Source organism: Salvia miltiorrhiza, chromosome 5 (assembly GCF_028751815.1).
Source record: "Salvia miltiorrhiza cultivar Shanhuang (shh) chromosome 5, IMPLAD_Smil_shh, whole genome shotgun sequence".
NCBI lineage: Eukaryota > Viridiplantae > Streptophyta > Magnoliopsida > Lamiales > Lamiaceae > Salvia > Salvia miltiorrhiza.
Genome location: NC_080391.1, coordinates 29,803,013 through 29,830,905, shown reverse-complemented (window position 1 = coordinate 29,830,905; position 27,893 = coordinate 29,803,013). Strand labels below are relative to the sequence as shown.

Below are 27,893 nucleotides of genomic sequence, written 5' to 3'. Positions count from 1 at the left end.
ATTGACAGAGTCATATGTTGACAAATGACAAATTGACCTATGATGTGAAAGTGGAGAGATAATTTCCATAAAAGTTTCTCCATCAAGAGAAATCATTGGACTCAATGTGAAGGGTAAACCTAAACCCCGTTTTATAGGCTCATACGAGATTGTAGAAAGGATAGGCCCAATAACTTACTGTTTGGCGTTAGCGCTAAGCTTTGAGAATGTGCGTAATGTATCCCATGTGTCGCAATTAGAGAAAAATGTTTACGATTCAAAACATATGATCCATAAGAACAACATTCTTATTAGTCAATATTTGAGTCACGAAGGAAGATCCAAATCTATCTTAGATCGGGAAGTTCAGGTACTAAGGACTAAGTCGATACCGATAGTAAGGGACCTATGAATATATCATGGTCAAGAATAGACTACGGTCTAACAAGAAAGTGAAGTACTCAGAGTTTGTTTTCTGCGGTACAAATTTCGGGACGAAATTTCTTTTAAGGGGGATAGTATGTAATGACCCGACTTTTTATTAAGGATTATATACTTTTAAATTACTGATTTAAGGATTGATTATGGTAATTAGGGATCAGCATCCATTAATAAAATACGAACTTATATGAATTTGATAATTTATATATGTGATGATTTATTTTTTTTTATTTTCAATAGATGATGCACTCAAAATATATTTTGAGTCCATTAATTTATTGTGGAGAATTTAACACTGAAGTGTTAAATATGAATCTTTTATCGATTGTTTACTTAAGCCCATGAGTAATTTAATTTATGTTATAGGCAAGCTCAAGTGAATTTTATGCTTCAATGAGAATTAGGCTTATATATCTTAATGTGTTTATATGAGATTAAGCACATATGGTTCTCATTCATCCACATCCCTCTCATTCTTCTATTAAACCAATCACCAATACGTTCACAATTTTCTTCACCTACTACTTCACAATTTTCTTCACCAATACGTTCACAATTTTCTTCACCAATACGTTCACAATTTTCTTCACCTACTACTTCACAATTTTCTTCACCTCTAAAGTCAATCTCCAAATAGAATTTTGCTTCTTTAAAACCTATTCCACTATCTCAACTCACCCATTCCCACCTCTGCAGCAAGTTTTATAAAGTAATAGAGTGAAGATTATTCATCTCATTCAATTCTTCTTCACAATTGGCTTCTAATCTATGCCATATATAAAATCTGCAGAGACTAATACCATACACCTATTCAAGGTATTCCCGTTTCTATTATATTATGTGAAATTTCTGGGGTATAGATGGGAGTGTGGTGAATATTTGTACAAAGTTTCATGTTATTTGAACTTCGTTTACTACCCTTTTAAAATTTGAGAAGTCTACTGCCCGTATCTGTTGAAACTGTCGTGAGGCAGATGATTAAGTTAACTATTTCAGTAACCATATGTTGCTATTTAGCTCTCAAATTTTTATGGTATAAATTTATATGCGTTATCTATCTGCATATAAAATTTGGGGTCATTCCGGAAACGTTTGCTATTTTTCAAAGATCTGGACTTTCAGTTGGCAGAAACTGCCGAATCTGGTAGGCGATGGGAAAATCGCTATATCTCTTAAACTACTTGGAGTTTTTCAACACACTTTTTTTTCAATTAAACTAGACTCAAAGAGGTTTCTATTGAAATAAAATTCGACTCCATACGAGTTCGGAGTAAAAGCAGTTTATTAGTTGAAGTTGAATCTATACAGTTTTGTTGAGATGGAAATGATTCAAAATAATTCCTATTAAGGATTTTAAAGTTTTATTGTAGATAAAATATCACTTTTAGTTTATAAATGAGCTATTGATGTGTATGTATATATATTGGAGATTGGCATTATTAAATGGGGAAAAGGAAAACGTTTTATGTTTATAGAATTATTCTTTATTTATAATAGATAAATAAATGAATAAAATGGAATTTCCTACATCCTCAAAGGTACATGAAGTATTTTGATAAAGGAAGAACGATTGTATATGAGTTAGATATAGTCGTTTAAGGAAATATGGGTAGTTAGAGAAATGAGTGAATAGTGATTCACTACATTTGTTGTTATCTTTTCTATTATTCACTCGAACTCATGTTTTCGTGTTATCAAAGGTTCAAATAAACAAAAGCGTCTGAGTAACCTATCGCGCTAAGGAAAGAGAATCGTTGTCTTAAGTAGCAAAACACTGCAATCAGGTGGGCATTACTTTTACTATACGTATATAGAGATCCCCTGCGTGTCGTAGGCCTCTTATACGAATGAATGCATGAGATGATTTAACTGTTAATTTCAGTTTTATATATCTATCAAATGAGTTTAATGTTACATTTAAACAAGATATTTCATTACAAAATCATTGAACTGAAAATTATTTCAATTGTTGTCTTGCCATAAATGTTTAAATTTTAGTATGATATCTATCTGCTTTGGCTTTGCCAATGATGCAATCGAATTCGGGTCCTGAGCAGTTGATAGCTATCCTGCCAGGGCTAGTGTACACCAGTGACCGTGAGTCATCTAGCGGGTTGGCCGGTCAAGTGACCGTGAGAGGTGGCCACCTCTCCGGCACACAGTTCCAGATATGATAGATTACAAGAGAACTTAGTCTGCAGACGAACTTTAAGAATCACAAATGAACTTAGTAAGCTTGGGCCTTTTTAGCGAAAAACTCCCTTGCTGTACTGTTTATGATGGCATGACAATTTACAATTTTGAAGCATGTATTTTTTTTATACCTAGGCATACGTGCCCACTGAGTGCTTTTGTACTCAGCCCTGCATATGTTTTCTAAATGTGCAGGTTGAGCTGATGTGATGATGGTGCTGCAATGAGCGGAGTCTCCAGGGTTGTTAATAAATAGTTAACCTGTCTAGAATATGTCTTCATACATATGTCTAGCTACTTTCCGCTGCAAGATGTTGTTGATGTTATAGTATGTTATGTCATACTTTGAGTCTTAAGAGAATGGTTTCATATGATGTATAACTTGATTAATGATATTAATTAAGTTTTATGCTGTCTTTCATAGACTATTTTCAATTGAGTATTCATGAATAAAAATGACGAGTTTTATTAAGATGAGTAAGTTTTACGGCTATAAATGACGCCCCTTTTCTTCCCCTTCTTCTTTAACCCCATCCCTAGTCGTAGATCACTCGGCTTAACTATCCTTAGTTAGGGCGGGCTGTGACATTTCTTTTTTCACTCTTTAATTAAATAAATTGAAAACTGGAAAATTCGAAAATAAATAAATAAATAAACTGAAAATTCAAAAATAAATAAAATAAATAAATTAAAAACTGGAAAATATTTTTTTAGAAAATAAATAAACTTAAAGTTTGAAAATAAATAAATAAACTGAAAATTCAGAAAATAAATAAACTTAAAATTTGAAAATAAATAAACTGGAAATAAATAAATAAATAAACTGAAAATTCAAAAATAAATAAAAAATAAATAATCTGGAATTAAATAAATAAATAAACTTAAAATTCAAAAATAAATAAACTAAAAATTCAGAAAATAAATAAACTGGAATTAAATAAATAAATAAACTGAAAATTCGGAAATAAATAAATAAATTAAAATCTGAAAAATTATTTTTTTTAGAAAATAAATAAACTGGAATTAAATAAATAAATAAACTGAAAATTCAAAAATAAATAAATAAATTAATTAAAATCTGGAAAATTAATTTTTTTTGGAAAATAAATAAACTTACAGTTCGAAAATAAATAAATAAACTGAAAATTCAGAAAATAAATAAAATGGAATTAAATAAATAAATATAAACTGAAAATTCGAAAGTAAATAAATAAACTTAAAATTAGAAAATAAATAACCTGGAAAATAAATAAACTGGAAATAAATAAATAAATAAATAAATAAACTGAAAATTTGAAAATAAATAAATAAATAAACTAAAATTTCAGAAAATAAATAAACTGGAATTAAATAAATAAATAAACTGAAAATTCAAAAATAAATAAATAAATTAAAATCTGGAAAATTAATTTTTTAGAAAATAAATAAACTGGAATTAAATAGATAAATAAACTGAAAATTCAAAAATAAATAAATAAAATAATTAAAATCTGGAAAATTATTTTTTTAGAAAATAAATAAACTTACAGTTCGAAAATAAATAAATAAACTGAAAATTCAGAAAATAAATAAATAAATAAACTGAAAATTGAAAAATATATAAACTGGAAATAAATAAATAAATAAACTGAAAATTCGAAAATAAATAAACTGAAAATTGAAAAATAAATAATCTGAAAATTCAGAAAATAAATAAACTGGAATTAAAATTTTCTGAAAATAAATAAATAAATAAACTGAAAATTGGAAAATAATTTTTTTAGAAAATAAATAAACTGAAAATTCGAAAATAAATAAACTGGAAATTTAAAATATCCTACTCCATTTAATTAACATCAAAATTGGATTAAGTAGACAAGTAATGGTAGAGTATGGTGGATCCAATTGGTAAAGTGTAATTATTTAAAAAGTAAGGAAGGGTATATATGTCCAAAAAGTTAATTGGTGGACAAAATTTTAGAGGCAAATGGGTAGTTGATTGGTGGACGGAGGGAGTAATATATGTTTATATTCTCCGATTTCGACAGTAATAAAATATATTATAGTTACTTCCACGAAGGAGTCACTTTGTTAGAACAGAATGACATGAATTAATTATTGCAAACATATTTTCCACTACCAAATTTGCAGCAAAGCAATCAAATACAAAGGAAAGCCACAGACGAGTGAATCATGTGGTGTTATGTGGGATGTGGCGGCATCGAACACATTTCAATCTCAACCTGAGTGCACTGGTGGAATGCTCTGCTCGTTCCTGAAGAAGTTATTCGGATCAGCCTCGGTTTTAACTCGAACAAGACGATTGAAATTGTTCTTGAAATATCTCTTCCCCCAAATGCTAGCTTGCGCGTAGCTGGTCTTTCCTCCAACCTCATTCACTCCGAGGTCGAGATCTCTGACATTGAGATACGCTGCCCTCGGATTCCTCGAAACATAAGGAGTCAAGTAACTCTCGAGCCTTCTGATCCAGCTTAGATACGTGTCAGAATCTTGATTCTCTAGCCAGTTCACGAGATACAAGATTTCGTACAAGTTTCCAGCCCTGTGAGGAAATGGAATTGCGGATTCGCCAATTTCGGCCATTCTTCCACCGTATGGAACCATCTCGAGCCGAGCTTGCTCGCCTTCTGATTCGTACAAACGTCTCCACACTCCTTCAAACCCATATTTAGGAAGCGGTGCTTGCACATAATCTAACTTCGCTTTAAAGTATCCTTTGTAAGGATTATTTCTGTTTAGAAGAACTTGTGGAGAATTTTCAATGGGAAAACCAGCTGCTATAAACACCATGGACTGTATCCAGCTCACCTCCGCGCAGTCTTCTCTCACTAACCCCAACTCGGGGAAACTCTTTTTCATGATCAAGAGCAATCTTTCGATCCCACCTAGAAACAATGAATAAAACGAAGCATTAATGGTGGAATTTTGCCTTGTTACGACGATGCCGATGAGCAAATCTTTGTTCAGTTTTGGAGCAATGTATTGCCAGAGGTGAACTAGTCGAGTTGCATTCTGTTCTAACGTCCGATCAATTTTGAAAACAGTGACTGTTTTGGGAACATCCACCAATTGCACCTTCCACGCAAGAATCACGCCGAAGCTGGCACCTCCGCCGCCTCTAATAGCCCAGAACAGATCTTCTCCCATGGATTTTCTGTTGAGGATTCTACCATTAACGTTGACTATTTTTGCATCGATGATATTATCTGCGGAGAGGCCATACTTTCTCGTCATTAGGCCGACGCCGCCTCCGCTGAAATGTCCACCAACACCAATAGTTGGGCAATTACCAGCAGGAAACCCTAGAACAAGGCTTTTCTCAGCTATCCTGTAATATAAAGAACCAATGGTCGCACCTGCTTCAACCCAAGCAGTTTTCTCCGCCACATCAACTGTTATTTCACTGAGATTGATCAAATCAATGATCACAAACTGGACCTGGGATAGATAAGATAGTCCCTCGAAGTCATGGCCGCCACTTCGAGTCCTAATCTGTATGTCATTCTTTTTGGCACAATATATGACCGGTGGGATTTGGGATTCGTGTTCTGGGGTTATGATCACTTGCGGTTTTGAAGCTGATGCGAACCTCAGATTTTGGATGGAGAATTGCAAGATAGATGAATAAGAAGAGTTGATTGGGGTGTAAATGATGTTGGATATGGAAGAGTAGTTGTTGAATTCTTTGGTCAGACATACAAGAAATTTGTCTGTAGACGATGATGCTCGTGAGCACGAAATGATGGCAAGAAGAATAAAAGTAGTTGTAAAAATATTGCTTGGAGATTTCATGATTCAAAGATGATCTAGTTTGTGGAGTCTCGTTCATCAAAGCTCAAGAATTGTGCTTGGTTCTAGATCATGCATGTGTTGGGTAGAAAACTAAATAGAAAAGAAAATATATTTTTGGGTAATTCCACACGCAATCTATTCTTTTTATATAATTTTCCAAATTTTGTTACATACAATATATATATATTATTTTTATAGTTACGTTTTTGACCTTCTAATGCCCAACGCAATAACTCTTAGTCATACAATGCGCGCGTAGTGTCCCACCATATCCTACATGAATTTTGTAGAGTATTTAAATAAACAAGGTTGACTTTGTAAGGAGTTCATAATATTAAAGTCAGCTCTCTCTCTCTCTCTCATTTAAATTTTCTATGAAATATAATGAACAGATTTTGATGGTTTTTGACCAAAGAACTTTGTGTGCCTCTAACAATTAATAAACTACAAATCCAGTTTTCAAAGTGCCATGTGAGTTCTAGAAATTCATCCATTTTTTTCTATCCTTTCCCAATAATAAACTAGTTCTTAAATTTTTGAGACCCCACTATAAAAAAAAAAAAAAAAAAAAAAAAAAAAAAAAAAAACAAGAAAGAGAGCCCAATTTCAACCAAGAAAAAGCAAGAGAAAAACACAAATTGGAGGTGGGGTCCATGGCGTCAGATGTGAAGTTGGTTGCTTGTTCGAAACCAATTTCTCGCCAATTTCTTGAAAACCAGTTTCTACTCTCCCCAATGGTGGTTCCCAAACTTGAAATTAGTTTTTTTGTGCTGTTTTAAATTGGATCGGACTTGCGTACCGTACTCGAATTAATCAAGTGTAACCGAACCTAAAATTGGCGCAATCACAGCACCCGATTAGTAAATCGGACCGGGTACAGGGCCGGCCCTGGGCATAGGCGAGAGGTGCGACCGCCTAGGGCCCAGGGCCAAATGGGGCCCCAATTTTTTTATTTTTATTGTTATTAGTTTATATAAATAAGATTTTTTAGTCATATATTGGGCCCCAATCAATAAAAAATTTGCAATACAAGCCCAAAGACTCTAATCTTATTCCTTTGAAAAAGATGGCCCACAAACACACAATTGTATGCAGTTAAAGGAGCCTTTTTTTCTCATTCTGCCTAGGGCCCATGAAAATTCCGGAACGGGGCTGACCGGGTACATGGGTCGAAGACTTGTATATATAATTAAAAGAACTCCTTTTTCTGCAAAAAAAAGACTAAAAGCAGTAACATACAGTGATACAGACAAGCTATAATATGTCAGATAACACACGCCAAATCAGCAAACGAACCTACCTACGTAAAGGTTGCAGGAATCGTGGAGTGTCGGAGGCCGAGACAGGAAGCAACGAGGATGAGCGCCAAAGCTCTAAGGTGCTGCGATGAGCTGATGGCCTGCACAATGAAAGAGAGTCAGAGAGAGAGAGAGAGAGACGAGATAGTTGGGGATTTTACTTCAATTTTTTTATACTTTTTTATTAGATTTAAGGTTCTATTTTTTTTAATATTAATTATATAATTTTAGGAATATCAGATATACCCAATACGTGATCGAGTATACTCGATACCCGACTTTCTCACATGCATCCCTAATATTCGATCCCAATTCGATATTCTATATCTGACCGAGTATTGAATCGGATTGATTGGGTCGAATTGAATTGGGTATACTCGATAAGCTAGTTCTAATTGCCATCCCTACAAAAAGTTGAGATGATGTCGATAAAATCAAATCAAATGGAATGAATCCAAAAATGAAGGATTTTTGGTACATATCTTAAAGAACCTAAAAAGATGCTGGATGGACTGTTAGAGATATTTGAAAGGATTTTCTTTTGTGAAAGGGAAAATTACAAACAAAAAAATTGTCAATATCTTAGTGTAATACCCCGACTTTTCCCAATAGAATCGTTTAGTATAATTATTGAATTTGGATTATAGGTAGTTATGCCCGGAAAAAAAAATTATTTATATGTATATATTCGTTTTAAATTCCAACAAAGAATTTTCAAAAATTTTACTAAATTAATATTATTGATTGGTGTGCTTTTTAATGTTGTTGTGCGATCATATGGATTTATTTCCACAAATTAGATATGATTTTTTTTATGAGATAGTATCTCTTGAACATTTAAAAATATATATTTTATTTCAAATTATATTGGGTGAATCATTAACTCTTTATTTCAAAGTAGTATGCATTTTTTTTTTAAAAGGCTAGTTTATAATTTACATATTTTGGGCTAATATGCAGAAATTTTAAATTCAAACCCCCATCTGTTGATTTGCCCAAAGGCCCAATTCCTTTTGTCAAAAGAATCACGTGGAAAGGAGAAAGAAATCTAGATATTTTCATAGTTATATTCAAATGATGGTTTAATTATCCAAATCTTGTTTATGAGATATGGCTCCCAAAAGGCCACGTTTCTTTTTACCTTCCATAAATTCTCTACTCTTTTACCCTAATCACCATTTCATTCTGCTTTCTTTACTGCAGAAACACCCTTTACACCAATCACCCATCACCAATCATCCTCATTTCCTCCCGATCATTCGGGTCATTTTTCTCCATATCTCACTCCAATATCTTCCACAAGGCAACAAACAAAGTACGACTTACTCAAGAAATAGAAGAAAAAGAAAGGTTCAGGCTCCATTACTCACTTTCCTTTTGTCTTTCTCATCAAATCAGACCTTAAGCATAATTCATACATTTTTGCAGAAAACTCAAACAAAACCACACCAAGGTTTCACCTTTAACTTCATAGCTTTACATCATCTACTCCTTTTACTACTCTTTGATCTGTTACTGCTTGGTTGTTTGATTAATATTAATGACACACAAAACCAACGAAAATCATCACCAGACGATATCATCAAACTTGTGCCTCGACATTTATACAGAAATCATACCCGAAACAAGGACTTCATAATTGATGTGTATATATATACTCTTCAATTCACATCTATACTTTATATAAGCAGAGAGAATACATTTATACTTTGAGCTGGACTTTTGTGAAGGAATTGAAGAAACACAGAGAAGAACGAACCCTTTAATTTTGATAAAACTTCAGTCTTTACAGCTTCGATCTTGCTGCGTTTGATTCTTGTTGTGCGTGTTAGTGTGGCGTGAGTTCAGTCGGGGCTAGGAGGGGTTGAAGCAAGGAGAGCGGCGACAGGGGCTGAAGGGCTGCTGCTGTCCGGATCGAAGGAGAAGGGGGCGGCGGCAATTTTTGCCGTTCGCCGTGAGAATAGAGAGGGAGACGGGATCGTTGATGGTGAGAATCGGGAAGGCGGCGGAGGCTGCTGCCCGTTCCGATGAGAGAACGAGGGAGATGGAGATGGTGGAGGGCGGCTGGGCGGCGGTGACAGCGGGCCTGGTGGCTGGTGCTGTTGTCGCCGGATGAGAGTAGGGCGGCGATTCTCGCCGTGAATCGAGGGTGAAGCGGCGGCAGCCGTTGCCTGTTGTCGAGTGACAGGAAAGGGAGGGGATTTCAGAGAGACTTAGGGCTAAGATTGAGGGAGGAAGGTTTCTGAAATTTGGGGGAATTGTGGGTGAAGGGTCTGAGAAGAAATAGAGACAGAGGAAGGGGTGGCGCCGGTCTGAGGAAGTAACGGTGACGGCCACCGGTGCTGGCTGTGCAGTGCGGCGGAGAAAGGATACAGAGGGAGAGGGACGGGCGAAGGAGAAGGATAGAGAGAGATGAGGGCGGCGGTGGTGATCGCCGGAGACGCGCCGCCGGATTCGTGGGAGGCGGCAGACAGCGTGGAGAAGGAAAAGGGGAAGGATGGTTTATGGAGTTTGAGCGTAAGAGAGAGAAAGGAGATTGGCTGCGTGAAGAAGATGAGAGAAATTGGGTGGAGTTTATTTTGGGCCATTACGATTAATTAAAACTTGGGCTTGTTTATTTGCTTTGTTGGGCATACATTAATTTGAGTAATGGGCTTGCTTAATTATTAAGCAATGCAGCTGCATCATAATTTTATATGCATATAATTATGCGAATTATATGTTATATGCGTATATATAAATGTTTTATTTAGAATGAGAATATACTATGTTTTTTAAAAGAAAATATTTATGTATTGAAATTATTTTTTTTTTAGCTAAAAGTTTTATGAAAAGTCAAGCAAGGGTATTGTTGGTATCCTGAGATGAAAATTTATTTTCAAGTTTATAAAGTGACTTTTAAAACTCGGGCAAAGCGAATCAGAACTTAGTAGCCTTGCTTTGCTATTATCTAAGCTTAGTATCACAAGACCTATTAAGATTAGATTATCTTGTAGGCTCAGTTGACCAAGAGGATTAGCATTGCTTTTATAAGACGAGTTACGTTTGACTTCGGACTTTGTCCAATCAAGGTGGGCTTTATTTTACAAATGTATCTTGAGTTATATAAGCTCTGATATTTCATGAAAGTTATTTGTTTATCCAATATAAATGTTTTTTGTGCGTTCTGTATTGTTTAATGCTCACATAAGCATCGATCGAGATTTCATTTGGCCTAACATGTTAGATGAGGATTGTGTACACAAGGTTAGTGGCTCGATGGGTTAATCGTCATCGTGCACTAACAAAGCTAAGAGGTGTTATAAGGGTGCTTGTCTGGATGTGTTCCGAAGCACAGTTATGATTATTGATCTGACCGGGTGTGTCCCGAGATTGATAAATGGGAGAAAAGAAAGCGATCCGACGGTGGCTAGAGGTCCGGGATCATAAGCAGCGAGTAACAATCGAACGTTACATGGCGTCACTTAATGAGAAAAAGTTTTATCATGCTTAGAAATGGATTTGTGTTTTAAAACCTTCTGAGTTATGATTGTGATATTGGATAAACTGTCTTGGTTATTTCATAAAATATTTATAAAATGCATAGTCCACAGAGTACACTAGTGCTCAACCCAAAATATTTTTAAATATTTTCAGGTTGATCGGTTGGTGCAGATGGGATTGAGCTGAGGCTAGGGTTCCGCTTCATATTTTTGCTTCCGCTAACGACTAGCTTGTTATCTTGTCTTTCAATCTCCTAAACTAAGAACTTCTATTATATGGTGCAGTATTATCTTGTTGAGCTTAGATTCTTAATTCATATTTCTATTAATGGAGTCATCGTTGATTATGATCATAGTCACGAAACCAAACTTATGCGATCCTGGAAAGTTGAATGTTGTTAATCGATTTATGTCGCTCAATGCCCATTCATTTATTTTATTTCATCTTTATTTTATTGATCTCTTCAAAACACAGATACCAAATCTTTTGGATAAATCTTCATCACTGATCTGCTCATATCTCAATATTTTCTTATTTCTTTTTGTTTGGGAAGTTGGGTCGTTACACTTAGTGAAAGAATTATTAATATACTCCCTCCGTCCCGCTTTTAGTATTCATATTTTCATTTTAGACTGTCCCACATTCTGGTATATATATTTATTTTTAGTAAAAGTAGGTTAGACTCTTACTCTACTTTAATTATTCGAGCATGTGGATGGAAAATAATTATTTAGATAAGATTCTTTGTTATCACACGAGCACTTTTAGAATTTGATTAATATGTAAAAATATTACTTTATTCGTAGTGAATATTTATCAAAATCTAATAAATATGTAATACTAATTACTAATGAATATTGTTTTCGTGTAATTGATGTGAATTTACATGTATCTTCATGACAAACAAAAATATAAAATACCAATTGGAGTAATATTTAAGAAAATATTTTTTAAATATTTTGGGTAAGTGAATGTAAATTTTCCTGTACGAATTACAAAGACAAAACTGAAGGAATTATAAATTATTGTAATTGCAAATAAGATAAAGAATAATAACAATCCAGAAACGATGAATACTACTAACTGAATAACATAAACTCGTAACTAAATAGTAGAGAATACGAAAAATGTTTAATAACAGGAATAGTAATTAAAAATAATAAACAAAACAAGGGTAGTACGTCAAACAATCCACATGTTTTTTTTTAACCCTCAACATAAAAGCAAATTAAAAGATATGGTTTTCACAAAATTGAAGTATAATTTTATACATCCACATCTCCATCTTTGCCAGGACAATTCATCGAGTCATGGTGACACTTACGATTGCATTTCTTGCAAAGGCGCAAGGGTTTCTGAGCTAATAACATGACCTTCTCTGCATGTGATTTCTTACGCCCACCTGCTCCGCTACCTTTAGTTTTCAATACCAATGGTGGTAGAACAGAAGGTACCTCAGGAATAGATGAACCATAAAATAATTCAAAATTATTCTGCTGCGATGACGAAGCTTGGTTAAACCTGCCAAGCTCCTTGAACTTGTCGCGTACTTCAGTTAGTTTCAGAAACAAACGATTCGTCAACTCTTCATTACCATTTACATAACCAAGAGTCTCTATCAATAAAGCAAATAAGCGTTGGTTCCCAAATGTTGAGTTTATTTGCGACGAAGATTCTGACAAATAAAGAGCAGCATACTGTGGGGACAATCTGCTCAACTTACACCAGCGAGGAAGAATGTATTTCTCTGGTATTTTTGAGGCTTTACGGTAGCGTAATACCAGGAAAATGTGACGGCATAACAGACCTTTCCTGATGAACAGCTTACAGGAACACGATAAATAATCTTCAGCAGCCTCATAAACAACTTCGAATTTTCCATCAAGTGTATCATCCACGGAATATATGCAATCTCACCATTATATATATGAGGCACCAAACATCATGAAAGTGTCCTTAGATGCTTCAATCTCATCTTGTACCTCCTTGAATATAGCGCTTGTGTGAAGAGTAGATGCATGACGCTCCAAAGCAACATTAGTTTTCAAAACTGGCGCACAAGTCTCATCATCATACGTAACCTTATGGTATGTATGACGTTGATAGTCCATTGCGTTGTTGAAATTCAAATATAACATCAAGATATCTGAATTCTTGTTCAAATACTGCCGAAAAAAACTATTTTCACTCTTCGATAAAGACGTCGTGCAAAATAACCCACTCATTCGTATATCTCTAAAATACGCAGGAATACATAATACACAATCCTAATACAAGTCATTAAACCATCTGTTTTCGGATAATTCCTATTCCTCAATAAAATCTCTCCACTTCTCCTCGAAAACATTTGCTCATCATTGTCGGTCCATATTATGTTGTCGAATTTGGCCCTCAAATCATAATTGTCCATCAAACTATTTGGTAACTTTTCAACAACCTTCATGGTTATATGCCATATACAAAATCTGTGTTTTGTATCAGGCCAAACAGATGCAACTGCCTTCCTCAATGCTGGATCTTGATCAGTGATCAACATTGTAGGAGCAGAACCCATGCACTCCTTAAATCTTTCCAAAACCCAAGCATAAGCGTTTTCATCTTCGCGAAACATGAGAGCAGCTCCAAACGAGACACATCTGCCGTGATTGTCTTTTCCAGTGAATGGCGCGAATATCATTTTGTACATGTGTAGATGCATATAAAAAAATATTAAAAATACCAACAAATATAAATATTAATTAAACACATAATTATGTAAACAAAAATATGCTAAAAACAACATTCAGCAACAAATTATACCATATTCAATACGAATTAGTGAATATTCATTACAAATTATAATAATGTTTACAAAAAAAACATTGGTATATTATCTATAATATACGATGGGTCCCAAACAATGACGGGGAATAACGTCATTTGACAAATTTAGTTTTAAAATTTATATTTGTCACGTCATTAGTATAATATAAAATATTAATAACTAATCATTAATATTAGTTATAAATAATGATAAAAAAATGGAAAATCGAAAAGTACATTAAAAATTAATAATAACTTGATATTATGAAATGTTTATTAAAATATACTACTCCCTCCGTTCACAATTTAATGCCCTACTTGCCTTTAAAAATCTGTCCACAATTTAATGCCCTATTCTACTTTTTGTACCCTTTTACTCTTCTTCTTTTTCTATATTTACTACCATTTGCCACTAATGGATCCACCTTAAAACACTTTTATCATTTTTATATTCTATATTTACTACACTTTATCACTAGTGGACTCACTCACAACACCTTTATCACTTTAGTCAACTATATTTATCACTTTAGTCAACTACCCCTATATTTCATCCACATCACCTTTTTTTTCAGTTTTCTTAGTCTCCGTGTCCACGCCCAAATAGGGCATTAATTCATGGACGGAGGGAGTATATTTTAAAGTAATTTTAAAAAAATCAAAATTAAACATTATCAGTGACATAGTTGAATCCAACATAATATACACATAAAACAATACTGAAAATGAATACAACACAATTTGTTAACAAAAAAACCTGTTCGTGTTGTATGTAGCATCAAACGAAACGGCTTCACCAAACAAGTCGTAGTTTCTGATGGATACATCATCGGCCCAAAACAAACAACGTATCCTATTCATCCGTTCATGAAGCTCGTAATTGAACTTAAATGAATCACAATATTGTTGTTTCTTCTTAAATTCTTGAATCAACATATCTGCATCAGAGCCCTTAGTATAACCCTTCAAATCGCGGGTATAATTCCTAAAGTCTCTGCTAGTGCATCCAACATCTTCATACTTACCAACAAGCTCCTTGTAAAATCGAAAACTTTTCATTGGACCAATATTTGCTTTTACGGCAAATTGGATAACCATTTGCTGAACATCACCAACTTTCCTATTGGTCATCATGAATTGACGACTAATTTCAGGGATCATAGTATTTGTGTGACCTTCATTGAATGTGACAATCTTATAATATCCATCTGATGCCACATGAAAAATAATTCTGGCCATACATTCAACTCTAAATGATGAATGATTGCGTTTTTTATTTGTATGGACAGCTAAGGGGTCAGGCTTTTCCCTCAAACCTTCACGATTGCAATAAATCCACCTCTTGCGAATCGTTCCATCCTTCGCTCATCTGATTGAGCCTTTTCTAGTTTCAAATCCACAATTACTAGCATAATGATCATAAAATTCCTCTCCTACTTTCAAAGTAGGAAATACTAGACCAACCCGGGGTTTCAGAGAATCATCGCATTCAAGAAAAAACAATCTTCACGAGAATTATCTTCGGAATCATTAACAGACACTACATATATAAATTACAAAATAGTATTAAAAAACGTATTAAACAATACGCAATTTTACATAATAAGAGAACAAATATTACTAACTATTTTAGCAAAAAAATAATATATTGTATTGGAAATTAAGAATTTGATAATGAAAAAAAAAGACATCATAAATATTAGGGTTTTTTGTTCAAAAACAATACTGAACAAATACAAAATCATGTTAAAAATTAAATTGAACAAATACAATATACTAAACATTATAAACTAATGTAAATTCGGATGCATAATATCCAAAATATAATGAATAAATTAAAAGCATACTGTTGACAAATAACAAACCTTCATTTAATTTTGCTTTACCCTTGCTTTTATCTCGAGGAACGGTGCGTGCGCCCTCTCCTTCGCCAGAATCAGGTTCTGCAAAAAAATAAAATTACAGATACACAAAATGCAGAAACTGACAACAATGGAACGATAGGTGTATGAAAATAAAAAAGAATAAAAATTGCAAATTAAAGAGAAATCAAGAAACGAAAACTAAAAAAACTATTAAACTTCCAAACGATCAAAAAACATTATGCAAAAATAACAAAATAATAAACTTACCGGTGTTATCCATGAACAATATATGAGCAAAAAGATTTCGGATTGCAAAATAATAATTTATGAAGAAACGAAAACTGCCTAATAATAAACTAAACTAGAACGAGAAATTGAAACAGAGCAGATTAAATATAATTTATTAAAAACATCAAAGATATGTATCAAATAAAAATTAACATAAATTAAAAAAAATAGATACTCAAAACGTATAAGATATGAAAAGAATCTACAAAAGATATGGAAAAATCGGCAATGACAAATTTAACCTTTATGTAATTAAATAATAAACAAAATCAGAAAAAAATCTAGCCATAAGACTTAAATAATAAACGCACCAGATCGTGCCCTAGATCTCACTAAAATTATGTGGTCCTATTGGAGCGGCCCCCTATATATATATATATGATGAGATAATACACACAAGTATGTATATAGGCTTTAGTTAAGATGAAGATTGATTAAAAAATTAATGTGAGATAAGAGATGTGACTTGTGAAAACAATTAGAATAAAGGAAAATATAGAGAGATTTCAAAATGCTTGAATTCTAGAATACCACATAGACAAGTTTGGTTTTACTATTATAAAGAAGATTTGTTGAATTTCACAATTAATAAAATATAAATAACATAAGAAAAATATAATTTATTAATTCATTATTTTAATAGATGGACCCACATTATTCAATAAATTTTATTATTGGCCAAAGTAATAATAGATAAATTAAATTAATTTCTTATAAAAATATAATTATTTATTTGAGCAACTAAAAGTTATCTAACAAAATTAAATTGGTGCTACAAATATATATATATATATATAGCGAATGCATTAAATTTATTGTTAGCGAATGCATTAATTTAGTGAGAACCACACTTATGGTGAGAACATAAGAACCATAAAATTAAATTGGTGCTACAAATATATATATATATATATATATATATATATATAGGGAGAGGTTCAAGAAAGAACCATAAATAAAAGAAGACCGGAGAACCATTTTCAGCCATTCGATCATCAAGATCTACGGTGGATGTATCATCTTGTTGGATGAATGCAGATCCTGGGTTCGAATCATGAAGGGAGCATTTTTTTTAATTTTTTTAGTGCATTAATTTTAACAGCGAATGCATTAATTTTTACAGTGGATGCATCAGATTTGATGGTTCTCCCGTTCTCACAAATAATGTAGTTCTCTCTAGAACCACACCCTATATATATATATATAGGGAAGGGCTAAAATAAGAGCATTTCTTAAGATATAAAATAAGAATCATTTTCAGCCCTTAGATCATCAAGATCTACGGTTGATTCGTAATCCTGTTGGATGGATTTATTGTCCTGAGTTCGAATCCCAAAGGTAGCAAAAATTTATTTTTCACAATTCATACTTTTATACAGCGAATTCATACATATTCTACATAAAATTCATACATTAAAAATTGCTCTTATTTCTTATTTTAAGATGTGCTCTCACGGTAGTCCACCCCTATATATATATATATATATATATATATATATATATATATATATATAGGGTGCGGTTATAGTGAGAACCACACTTATGGTGAGAACATAAGAACCATTAAAATCAATGCATCTACTATATAAATTAATGCATTCGCTATTAAATTTAATGCATCCGAAAATAATAAATTTTTTGCTCCCTTTAGGATTCGAACCCAGGATCTGCATTCATCCACCAAGATGATGCATCCACCGTAGATCTTGATGATCGAATGGTTTAAAATGGTTCTCTGTTCTAATTTTATTTAGTGGTTCTTATTTGAACCTCTCCCTATATATATATATATATATATATATATATATATATATATATAGGGAGAGGTTCAGGAAAGAACCATAAATAAAAGAAGACCGGAGAACCATTTTCAGCCATTCGATCATCAAGATCTACGGTAGATGCATCATCTTGTTGGATGAATGCAGATCCTGGGTTCGAATCCTGAAGGGAGCATTTTTTTTATTTTTTTGAGTGCATTAATTTTAACAGCGGATGCATTAATTTTTACAGTGAATGCATTAGATTTGATGGTTCTCCCGTTCTCACAAATAATGTAGTTTTCTCTAGAACCACACCCTATATATATATATATATAGGGGCGCGCTCCAGTGAGACCCCCTATTTTTCGTGTAACGTGAGTACAATGAATAAGACATATAATACTAATGAACAAAACGTATATCTAATGAACAAGATGTATATACTGATGAAAAATAAAATTTAAAAAATTCGTAATGAATAAGACATATATATTGATGAATAGGGCCGTATATACTGATGAACAATGTAGTATATACTGATGAATAACAAAATTTAAAATATTCTGCTCCCTCCAGGATTCGAACCCTGCGAAAAAAAATCACCCTCCAGATACAATATCAGCCATAGGATTGATAAAATAAACGCACCAGATCGTGCCCTAGATCTCACTAAAATTAAGGGGTCTCATTGGAGCGGCCCCCTATATATATATATATAGGGGAGAGTTCAATGGAGACCACTCCCCTATATAGAGAATGAAGACCAAATCTGGTTCCTTGATCTAACTTAATCTAATGGTGGTAATTTAATTGATTAAATTTATTAATTTTAATTTATTTTATAATCAAAAGGTTAAGCATGTCATTTTCTATTTAACCCTAATCTCACTCACTCTCTCTCATTCACGCTCTCTCTCTATCTCTCTCTCTCAATCACTCTCCCCCCTCTCCCGCCGCCTCCCCCAATCCCCTGTTGCTCTGCCGCCTCCCCATCTCTGCTGCTCCGCCGCTTCTGCTCCGCTGCCATCCCCTCCATTCTCCCTTCCACCGCCTTCCTCCCCTATCGCCTCCATCTCCTCCTCCTTCTGCTGCTCCGTCGGCGTCGCAGGCGGAGGATTCTCGAGGCTGTGCTGCCCCGGCGTCGTCAGGGTGAAGCCGATGAAGACGACAATGGTAGAATGCTCGTGGTGGCGACCGCCGTGCCGCACCGTCGCCGGATTTGCAGATCTGCATATCGTCAATGAAGTGTTCGTAGAAAATATCAATGAACATTCTGATGTTCGTTAATATGTTCGTAGAAAACCAATGAACATACTGATGTTCGTCGATATGTTCGTAGAAAAACCAATGAACATACTGATATTCGTCGATATGTTCGTAGAAAAACCAATGAACATACTGATGTTCGTCGAAATGTTCGTAGGAAAATAATGAACATACTAATGTTCATCTATTATGTTCATTGACGGATTAGGTCCCAGAATGGAAAAAGATGAATTTTCGGGATTTGTTCAATGGGATCCCATATTTCAGTAGATTTGAGTGGACGTTTTTGCCCTTTCTGGATTAAATAAATGTAATTAACCATTATTTAATTACATAAAAAATCAAATCATGAAATAATCTGGATCATTGATTGGATTGAGATAAATGGCCTTGATTTGGTCTTCATTCTCTATATAAGAAATGGTCTCCATTGAATGCGACCCTATATATATATATATATATATATATATATATATATATATATAGGGGAGGGTTAGAATAAAAACACTCTTAAGTGTATAAAATATAAATGATTTTCAGCCCTTAGATCATCAAGATCTATGGTTGATTCGTAACCCTTTTGGATGAATTCGTGGTCCTGGGTTCGAATCCCAAAGGTAGCAAAAATTTATTTTTCACAATTCGTAACTATGTTGGATGAATTCGTAACCCTGTTGGATAAAATTCGTACATTAAAACGGTGGGATTTGGGATTCGTACAATTTGTGATCACTTGAGGTTTTGAATCTGACGCGAACCTCAGATTTTGGATGGAGAATTGCAAGATAGATGAATAAGAAGAGTTGATTGGGGTGTAAATGATGTTGGATATGGAAGAGTAGTTGTTGAATTCTTTGGTCAGACATACAAGAAATTTGTCTGTAGACGATGATGCTCGTGAGCACGAAATGATGGCAAGAAGAATAAAAGTAGTTGTAAAAATATTGCTTGGATATTTCATGATTCAAAGATGATCTAGTTTGTGGAGTCTCGTTCATCAAAGCTCAAGAATTGTGCTTTGTTCTAGATCATGCATGTGTTGGGTAGAAAACTAAATAGAAAAGAAAATATATTTTTGGGTAATTCCACACGCAATCTATTCTTTTTATATAATTTTCCAAATTTTGTTACATATACAATATAAATATACTCCCTCCGTCCACGAAATGAGTACTCATATTTCCTTTTTCGTCCGTCCACGAAATGAGTACCCATTTCCCTTTTTGGCAAGTGTACCCCACGCATCTCTTTAATTAATACACTCAAAAAGTGGGACCCTTAAACTATTCACACTACACTCCATATATTTCTTAAAACCCGTGTCGTCCACAAATGGGTACTCATTTCGTGGACGGAGGGAGTATTATTTTTAGAGTTACGTTTTTGACCTTCTAATGCCCAACGCAATAACTCTTAATCATACAATGCGCGCGTAGTTTCCCACCATATCCTACATGAATTTTGTAGAGCATTTAAATAAACAAGGTTTACTTTACCTCAAAAAAAAAATAAACAAGGTTTACTTTGTAAGGAGTTCACAATATTAAAGTCAGCTCTCTCTCTCTCTCATTTAAATTTTCTATGAAATATAATGAACATATTTTGATGGTTTTCGACCCAAGAACTTTGTGTGACTCTAACAATTACTCTCTCCGTCCCACGAATCTTGACACGTTTTCTTTTTTGGACCGTCCCACGAATTTTGACACATTTTCAAATAAGGTAATAATTATTACATTCTCTCTCCCACTTTATCACTTTTATACTTTATTAACTACACACTTAAAACACTAATCTACATTTCCTTAGTTTCCGTACCGAAACCAAACGTGTCAAGATTCGTGGGACGGATGGAATAATAAACTACAAATCCAGTTTTCAAAGTGCCATGTCAATTTTAGAAATTCATCCATCTATCATTTCCCAATAATAAACTAGTTCTTAAATTTTTGAGACCCCGCTATAATAAAAAAAAAAAAAAGGAAAAGAAAAACAAGAAAGAGAGCCCAATTTCAACCAAAAGCAAGAGAAAAACACAAATTGGAGGTAGGTCCATGGCGTCAGATGTGAAGTTGGTTGCGTGTTCGAAACCAATTTCTCGCCAATTTCTTGGAAACCAGTTTTTACTCTCCCCAATGGTGGTTCCCAAACTTTAAACTAGCTTTTTTGTGCTGTTGGAGGCACCCTTAGGATTTTAAATTGGATTGGACTTGTGTACCGTACTCGAATTAATCAAGTGTAATGAAACCTAAAATTGGCGCAATCACAGCACCCGATTAGTAAATCGGACCGGGTACATGGGTCGAAGACTTGTATTTACCCAATATATAATTAAAAGAACTCATTTTTCTGCAAAAAAGAGACTAAAAGCAGTAACATACAGACAAGCTATAATATGTCAGATAACACACGCCAAATCAGGAATCGTGGAGTGTCGGAGTCCGAGACAGGAAGCAACGGGGATGAGCGCCAAAGCTCGAAGGTGCTGCGACTTCGTGTGTTAGCTCAAGGTCGGAGCTGAGCTGATGGCTTGCACAATGAAAGAGAGTCAGAGAGAGAGAGAGAGACGAGATAGTTGGGGATTTCTCTTAATTTTTTTTATATTTTTTTATTAGATTTAAGGTTCTATTTTTTTTTATATATTAATTATATAATTTTAGGAATATCAGATATACCCAATACGTGATCGAGTATACTCGATACCCGACTTTCTCACATGCATCCCTAATATTCGATCCCAATTCGATATTCTATATCTGACCGAGTATTGATTGATCGGGTCGAATTGAATTGGGTATACTCGATAAGCTAGTTCTAATTGCCATCCCTACAAAAAGTTGAGATGATGTCGATAAAATCAAATGGAATGAATCCAAAAATGAAGGATTTTTGGTACATATCTTAAAGAACCTAAAAAGATGATGGATGGACTGTTAGAGATATTTGAAAGGAATTTATTTTGCGAAAGGGAAAATTATGAACAAAAAAATTGTCAATATCTTAGTGAAAGAATTATTAATATACTTCCTCTGTCCCGCTTTTAGTATTCATATTTCTATTTTAGACTGTCCCACATTTTGGTATATATTTTTATTTTTAGTAAAAGTAGGTGAGACTCTTATTCTACTTTAATTATTTTAACACTTAAATAAAAGACAGGATCCTTATTCCACTCATAAGAAATCCAATCATTTTATTAAAACTCGTGTCACTCACAAATGGATACTAAAAATTGGGACGGATGGAGTATTAATTAAGTCAAGTGGGATTAAGATTAAAGGTTTTATATTAATTATATTTTATTTTTGGCCCACTAACCTCTAGTAAATGATCTTGTTGAAGCATTAAATGCATTCTTTGGGAAAATGATTAAATATTAAAAACCATCGCCACATTAAATGTATTCTTTGGAAAAATGATTAAATATTAAAAAACATGGCCTTTCCGCCCTTTCTGACTTTATTTAGTCCTATTATGCATATTCGTGAATTATATGCGCGTAGAAGATTACAAAAGCTTTATGAAAAAAAAATTGAAATAAAAAATTTGTAATAATTTAGAAACATTACATTTCATTATAACAATAATTACTTTTTATTACGACAATAATTACTTTTTAACTTTTTATTTTTAAAGATTTAAAATAAAATAAAAATAAAATAAAAATTAAGAAGTCCCTAATTATTTCTAATTTTAGACTGGGCCTATTAGAGTGGATGTCCCAAAAAGAAAAACGAGCCTATTGGAGTGCGACGGAGGGAGTAGTAATTTTTAACTTATCTGCCTACACCAAAAAAGTCCCTCCAAAAAATTTGAATGACAACCATTTTGAGACTCCACGGTTGTAATATTTAACAGCCTCAAATATCCAAAAAAAGTAGTAATATTTTATCTGAATGTTTATAAACACATTTAATATTTATATTATTATTACACAACTATATTTACATGTGCTTAATTATGCATAGTTAAAAAAATTACAACATTTCCTAATAAATAAAATTGTTTTAAACATAAACTCAAAATAGTATAAATATATAATTTCAAAATATATTGTAAAAGTAAATTAAAAAATTAAAAATTAAATTATTAATAAAATCTGAAAAAAAAGCAATAAAAAGGAAAGAAGGCAGTTCTCGAAAATCGTGTCCTTCCATAATTGTTAAGTTGACTGTGGTAAATAAATTTAGAACATTAAAATAAAAACAAAAATACACTCAAAACACCTTTACACTTGGCAGCATCACAAGTTCACAACGATCCTCATGTATTACTCCACATTATATGCAGGATGGACTCTCCTATATAAGGATATTAACAATTATACAAACTTAATCAAGTTCATTCTTACATCAATGTACATGTCATCCATTTTAGATAAATTCGATGAAGCAAATCGAATTGTCAACCAGATCTGTAGAGTTGCTTAAGTCAAACAGCAATGCATAAAAAAAATAGAAAATAAGTTTATTATTGAGGATTTGCGTGAATCACGTTGAATGCAATGGCGGAATGCTCTGTTCGTTCCTGAAGAAATTATCTGGATCAACAATGGTTTTCACCCGAACCAGTCGATCAAAATTGTTGTTGAAATATTTCTTCCCCCAAATACTGGCTTGCGCGTAGCTCGTGTTTCCTACAATGTTATTAACTCCGAGGTCGAGATCTCTGTAATTGAGGTACGCAGCCCTCGGACAGGTGGAAACAAAAGGAGTCAAGTATTTGTAGAGCCTCCGACTCCAACTTATGTACCTGTGAGAACGTTCGGCATCCTCCTCTGCCCAAAATACTAGATGTTGGATTTTGTACAAGTTGCCAGCTCTATGGGGAAACGGAATGGCGGATTCGGAGATCTCAGCCATTCTTCCACCATATGGGGCAATGATGAGCTGCGCGGCTGCAGCTTCCGCCTCGTAAAACTGCCTCCATATGCCTTGCAGTCCATGTACGGGAATGGGTTTCTGAACGTAATTTGATTTTCCTTTCAAGTATGTTACGCTGCGCTGAGTTCTATTCAGCAGCACCTCCTTTGGAGATTCAATTGGAAAACCAAAATGAAACAAAACTGATTGGATCCAGCTCGTTTCGATGCAGTCTTCTCTTACCAGGCCCAACTCAGGGAAACTTTCTCGCATCATCGGCAGCAGCCTGTCGATTCCGCCCAGGAACAGAGAGTAGAAAGAAACGTTGATTGTCTGATTCTTTCTTGTTTGAGTGGAGCTCACCTTGGATACCGTGATACCGATCAGCAAATCCTTGTCGAGTTCAGAGGCTATGTATTGCCAGCGGTGAAAGAGTTGAGTTGCGTTTTGCTCCAAAGTCCTGCCGATTCTGAAAACGGTAACTCTTTTTGGAACATCCACTAGTTGTACCTGTCGGAACATCACATAATTATCGAATTAATTAAGGAGATCATAAATACAAGTAATTGAAATTGAAGAAAAACAATAAAACGGGAAAAAGTTGGAAACGAGCATTTGATATGTTGTAGCATTCAAGTAATTATACCTTCCAAGCAACGATCACGCCGAAGCTGGCACCTCCACCGCCTCTGATTGCCCAGAACAGATCTTCACCCATTGATCTTCTATCAAGAATTCTGCCATTGACATCGATTATTTTTGCGTCGATGACTTGATCTGCAGCTAAGCCATATTTTCTCATCAACGTGCCGTAGCCTCCTCCGCTAAAGTGACCGCCGACACCAATTGTTGGACAAACACCAGCAGGAAACCCAAGAATACCACTTTTCTCGGCTATCCTGTAATATAAAGAGCCAATAGTTGCACCGGATTCAACCCATGCTGTCTTTTCACCAATATCAACACTTATTTCACTAAATTTGATCAAATCAATGATCACGAACAGGACTTGGGATACATAAGATAGTCCCTCGTAGTCATGGCCACCACTTCGAGTTCTGATCTGCAGGCCATTCTCTTTGGCGCAATATATGATAGGTGGGATTTGGGATTCGTGTTCTGGGGTGATGATCACTTGTGGTTTAGGAACTGAATCTGACGCGAATCTCAGATTCTGGATGGAAAATCGAAGAACGGAAGAGTATGATGAATTTGTAGGGGTGTAAACGTTGCTTGAAATCGAAGAATAGTTCTTGAATTGTTGGGTTAGACATTCAAGAAAATCTCGGTGCTTATCGGCGGCAGAAGCGGCGCGTGAGGACAAAGAGATGAAAAGAAGAAGAAGAATGAATGAGAGTGTAGAAATGTTAGGAATCTTCATGATTCAGTGATGATGATGATTTTAATTGTGTTTAAAAGTCTCCACCGTAATCTACTTATAGGAAAAGTATGCGAATGTTTGAATTCGAGACGTCAGATATTGTTCGTCGAAATTCAGCATTTAGATTAATCAAAAGCCACATAAATTCTCTATGAAAATTATGTATTCTCTTGCCTTCTCAAAGTTCTTATCTCCATTACTTGTGAGAGAGAAAGAGAGATGAGGCGCACTCCTGTAAGAGCTTACCATGCGCTCGGATCTTGGAGGCTATCTGATCCGGATCTGACCCGGATCCGGGTTCACGATGTGCTGCAAATTAACACTTACTTAAATGATACTCCACATATACCAACTAAAATGATACATATATATACCAGCTAAAATGCTAGCATAGTTGGATAAGTGTGTGGAAATCGAATTTTTTATTTTTTTATTTTTTAATTTCCCAAAATGCATGGCTTACAATGAATTTTTCTTTTTCTAGAATTTTTCTTTTTCCCCCCAAAATGCGAGGGGAGATCCAGTGTCCCACAATTTTATGTGTGCCACTGTGTCTCATTCTTATATCTATTATTTTAAAAATATTTTTTGTAAAAATAAAATTTGTTATGATACTATGAATTATATTTAATTTTTATTTTAAAAAATTAAATTTTTTAAAAAGTATATACCATGACTTTGAATTTATCAACCTATTATTAACTAATAAAAGTAAAATTAAATGATAAAAAATAATTATATACCCTAGATGGATGGAATAAACCCTAGTTAATAATCACAAAATTAAACTAAAACATATAAAGTTGAAATTGAAGAAAAAATATATAAGAAAATAAATAAAATTGAAAGTGGAACACAAAGTGGGACATAAAGTGTGGTACACTGAATCTCATTCCCCAAAATGCAGGGTTTACAGATGAACTTTTTCTCCAGATTTTTTTAATTTTTATTAATTTCCTAAAATGCGCGGTCTAAAGATGGACTTTTTTCCCCCATAAATTTAGTTTTTTTTTTTTCAAAATGCACGGTTTACAGATGAACATAATTAAATTTTGATTATCCAACCAAAAGGATGCTCCAAGTAGCTACGTTTATAATTTCCCAAAATGCACGGTTTACAAACGGACTTTTTTTTCCCCAGATTTTATTTTTAAGATGGACAAAATTTCTTATTATACAGCCTAAAGGATGCTCCAAGTAGCTACGTTTAGTTGTTATTGTTCCATTCTATTTAGACTCACAAAATTCAAGGGTGCATGAGTCATGACTAGTTAAACTCTAATTAAAGAGGAATTCGAATTAACAAAATTGATTTTGTTTCCAAATCCTGATTCACTTTTCTGAAAAAAACAATGACGATGAAAATCAGAGAATTTATGTGAAAATAATATGAGTTAATATATAAAAGTATCCACTTTCATATTGTAAACTTAAAATCTAGCCTATGAAATAAAAACATTAAAATATGGTCAGTTTTTGTGTAAAAGTACAAAATTACCCCCCACTTAAAAATTGTAAAAAATAGCCGGTCACAATTCACACCACACCTTCAATCCTCTCTCTCTCTCTCTCTCTCTCCCTTCGGCTCTCCCTCTCGCCACCCGTCCGCCGCCCGTCCGCAGCGCCGCGCGGCCACTCAATCTCCGGCAGCACCGCACAACCACCACCATCGCGACGCACAGCACCTCTTTCTCATCTCCTCCGGCGACCACAACTCCGGCTACAGCCGCCGCCCTCAACAACTCTCCATCTCTGCTCGAGCTCCGGCGCCTGAGCCCTAGCTCCCCCAAATCCAGTCGCCCTTACCCCTACCCTTATCTCTCTCTGGCGAAGAGAAGCCAGATCCGCCGGCCATCCAGATTCAGACAGATCTCTCTCGATCTCTCTCTCAATTCGACAGATCTCTCTCGATTTCTCTCTCCCTCGACAGATTCTTTATAATTTTCTAGTTTCTCTCTGTGTTGGTGGAGGTTTTGGAGCTGGTGGAGGTTTTGGTGGTGGAGGAGGCAGGTTGGGATCTGTTGCCTCTTCTGCAGATCTGTTGGGGGACGACGATCCCTCCGCCGCGGGATGAATGATACCGGCAATGAGATCCAGCTGCAGGGGGACCATCGCCGAGTGCCTGGCCGGCGGAGACGACGAGTTCGAGCTCGAAAGGCGCAGTGCAGCAGCGAGCGGAGGATCGGCGAGCGCGTGGAAAGGCGCAGTGCAGCGGCGCCGCTCAGAGGCGACGCGTTTTCCCAGGCAAAAAAAAACCCTAGTTCCATATCTGAATAATTTTGGGGATTTTTGTCTTAATTCCCTGAAAAAAACTTTAGATCTGAGACGTATGTGAATGATTTTCATTCTAAGATCTGTTGAGATTGCTGATTCGGAGATTGAATGCTGAGATTGTTGATTCGAAGGAATTGTTGTATTTTGATTGTAGATTGAATTGATTCAGATAATATTTTGTTGTATTTTGATTGTTGATTTAGAGG

General features: G+C 34.4%; 2 protein-coding genes and 3 long non-coding RNA genes across 6 annotated transcripts; 2 read left to right on the top strand and 3 right to left on the bottom strand.

The window, feature by feature from the left end:
* The first annotated feature begins 798 nt into the window (after nucleotides 1–798).
* On the top strand, nucleotides 799–3,034 carry LOC131026410 (uncharacterized). Its single transcript, XR_009102289.1, has 3 exons — nucleotides 799–1,236; nucleotides 2,121–2,204; nucleotides 2,809–3,034. It is a non-coding gene; the product is annotated as an uncharacterized LOC131026410 (long non-coding RNA).
* A 1,597-nt stretch (nucleotides 3,035–4,631) lies between these two features.
* LOC131026386 (tetrahydroberberine oxidase-like) lies at nucleotides 4,632–7,272 on the bottom strand. Its single transcript, XM_057956253.1, has one exon. It carries the CDS (start codon nucleotides 6,403–6,405, stop codon nucleotides 4,831–4,833), a length of 1,575 nt encoding a protein of 524 aa, XP_057812236.1. The 5' UTR covers nucleotides 6,406–7,272; the 3' UTR covers nucleotides 4,632–4,830.
* A 287-nt stretch (nucleotides 7,273–7,559) lies between these two features.
* On the bottom strand, nucleotides 7,560–10,701 carry LOC131026406 (uncharacterized). 2 transcript variants are annotated; one of them, XR_009102283.1, is made up of 3 exons: nucleotides 9,463–10,701; nucleotides 7,706–7,804; nucleotides 7,560–7,612 (listed from the first exon to the last, which is right to left on the bottom strand). It is a non-coding gene; the product is annotated as an uncharacterized LOC131026406 (long non-coding RNA). The 2 variants fall into 2 exon arrangements; XR_009102284.1 differs by having other exon boundaries at nucleotides 7,590–7,804.
* Nucleotides 8,832–11,282, top strand: LOC131026405 (uncharacterized). The gene is made up of 2 exons (XR_009102282.1): nucleotides 8,832–9,053; nucleotides 10,700–11,282. It is a non-coding gene; the product is annotated as an uncharacterized LOC131026405 (long non-coding RNA).
* A 12,055-nt stretch (nucleotides 11,283–23,337) lies between these two features.
* LOC131026379 (tetrahydroberberine oxidase-like) lies at nucleotides 23,338–25,754 on the bottom strand. Its single transcript, XM_057956247.1, has 2 exons — nucleotides 24,679–25,754; nucleotides 23,338–24,542 (listed from the first exon to the last, which is right to left on the bottom strand). The coding sequence occupies exons 1-2, from the start codon at nucleotides 25,411–25,413 to the stop codon at nucleotides 23,661–23,663; spliced, it is 1,617 nt and encodes a 538-aa protein (XP_057812230.1). The 5' UTR covers nucleotides 25,414–25,754; the 3' UTR covers nucleotides 23,338–23,660.
* Between the last annotated feature and the right edge of the window lie 2,139 nt (nucleotides 25,755–27,893).

Bases quoted from the DNA above. Each gene is read 5' to 3' on its own strand.
- LOC131026386 (XM_057956253.1), bottom strand. From the start codon at position 6,405: ATGAAATCTCCAAGCAATATTTTTACAACTACTTTTATTCTTCTTGCC.
- LOC131026379 (XM_057956247.1), bottom strand. From the start codon at position 25,413: ATGAAGATTCCTAACATTTCTACACTCTCATTCATTCTTCTTCTTCTT. The intron at 24,543-24,678 runs GTATAATTACTT...ATGTTCCGACAG, and splicing joins GCGTGATCGTTGCTTGGAAG to GTACAACTAGTGGATGTTCC.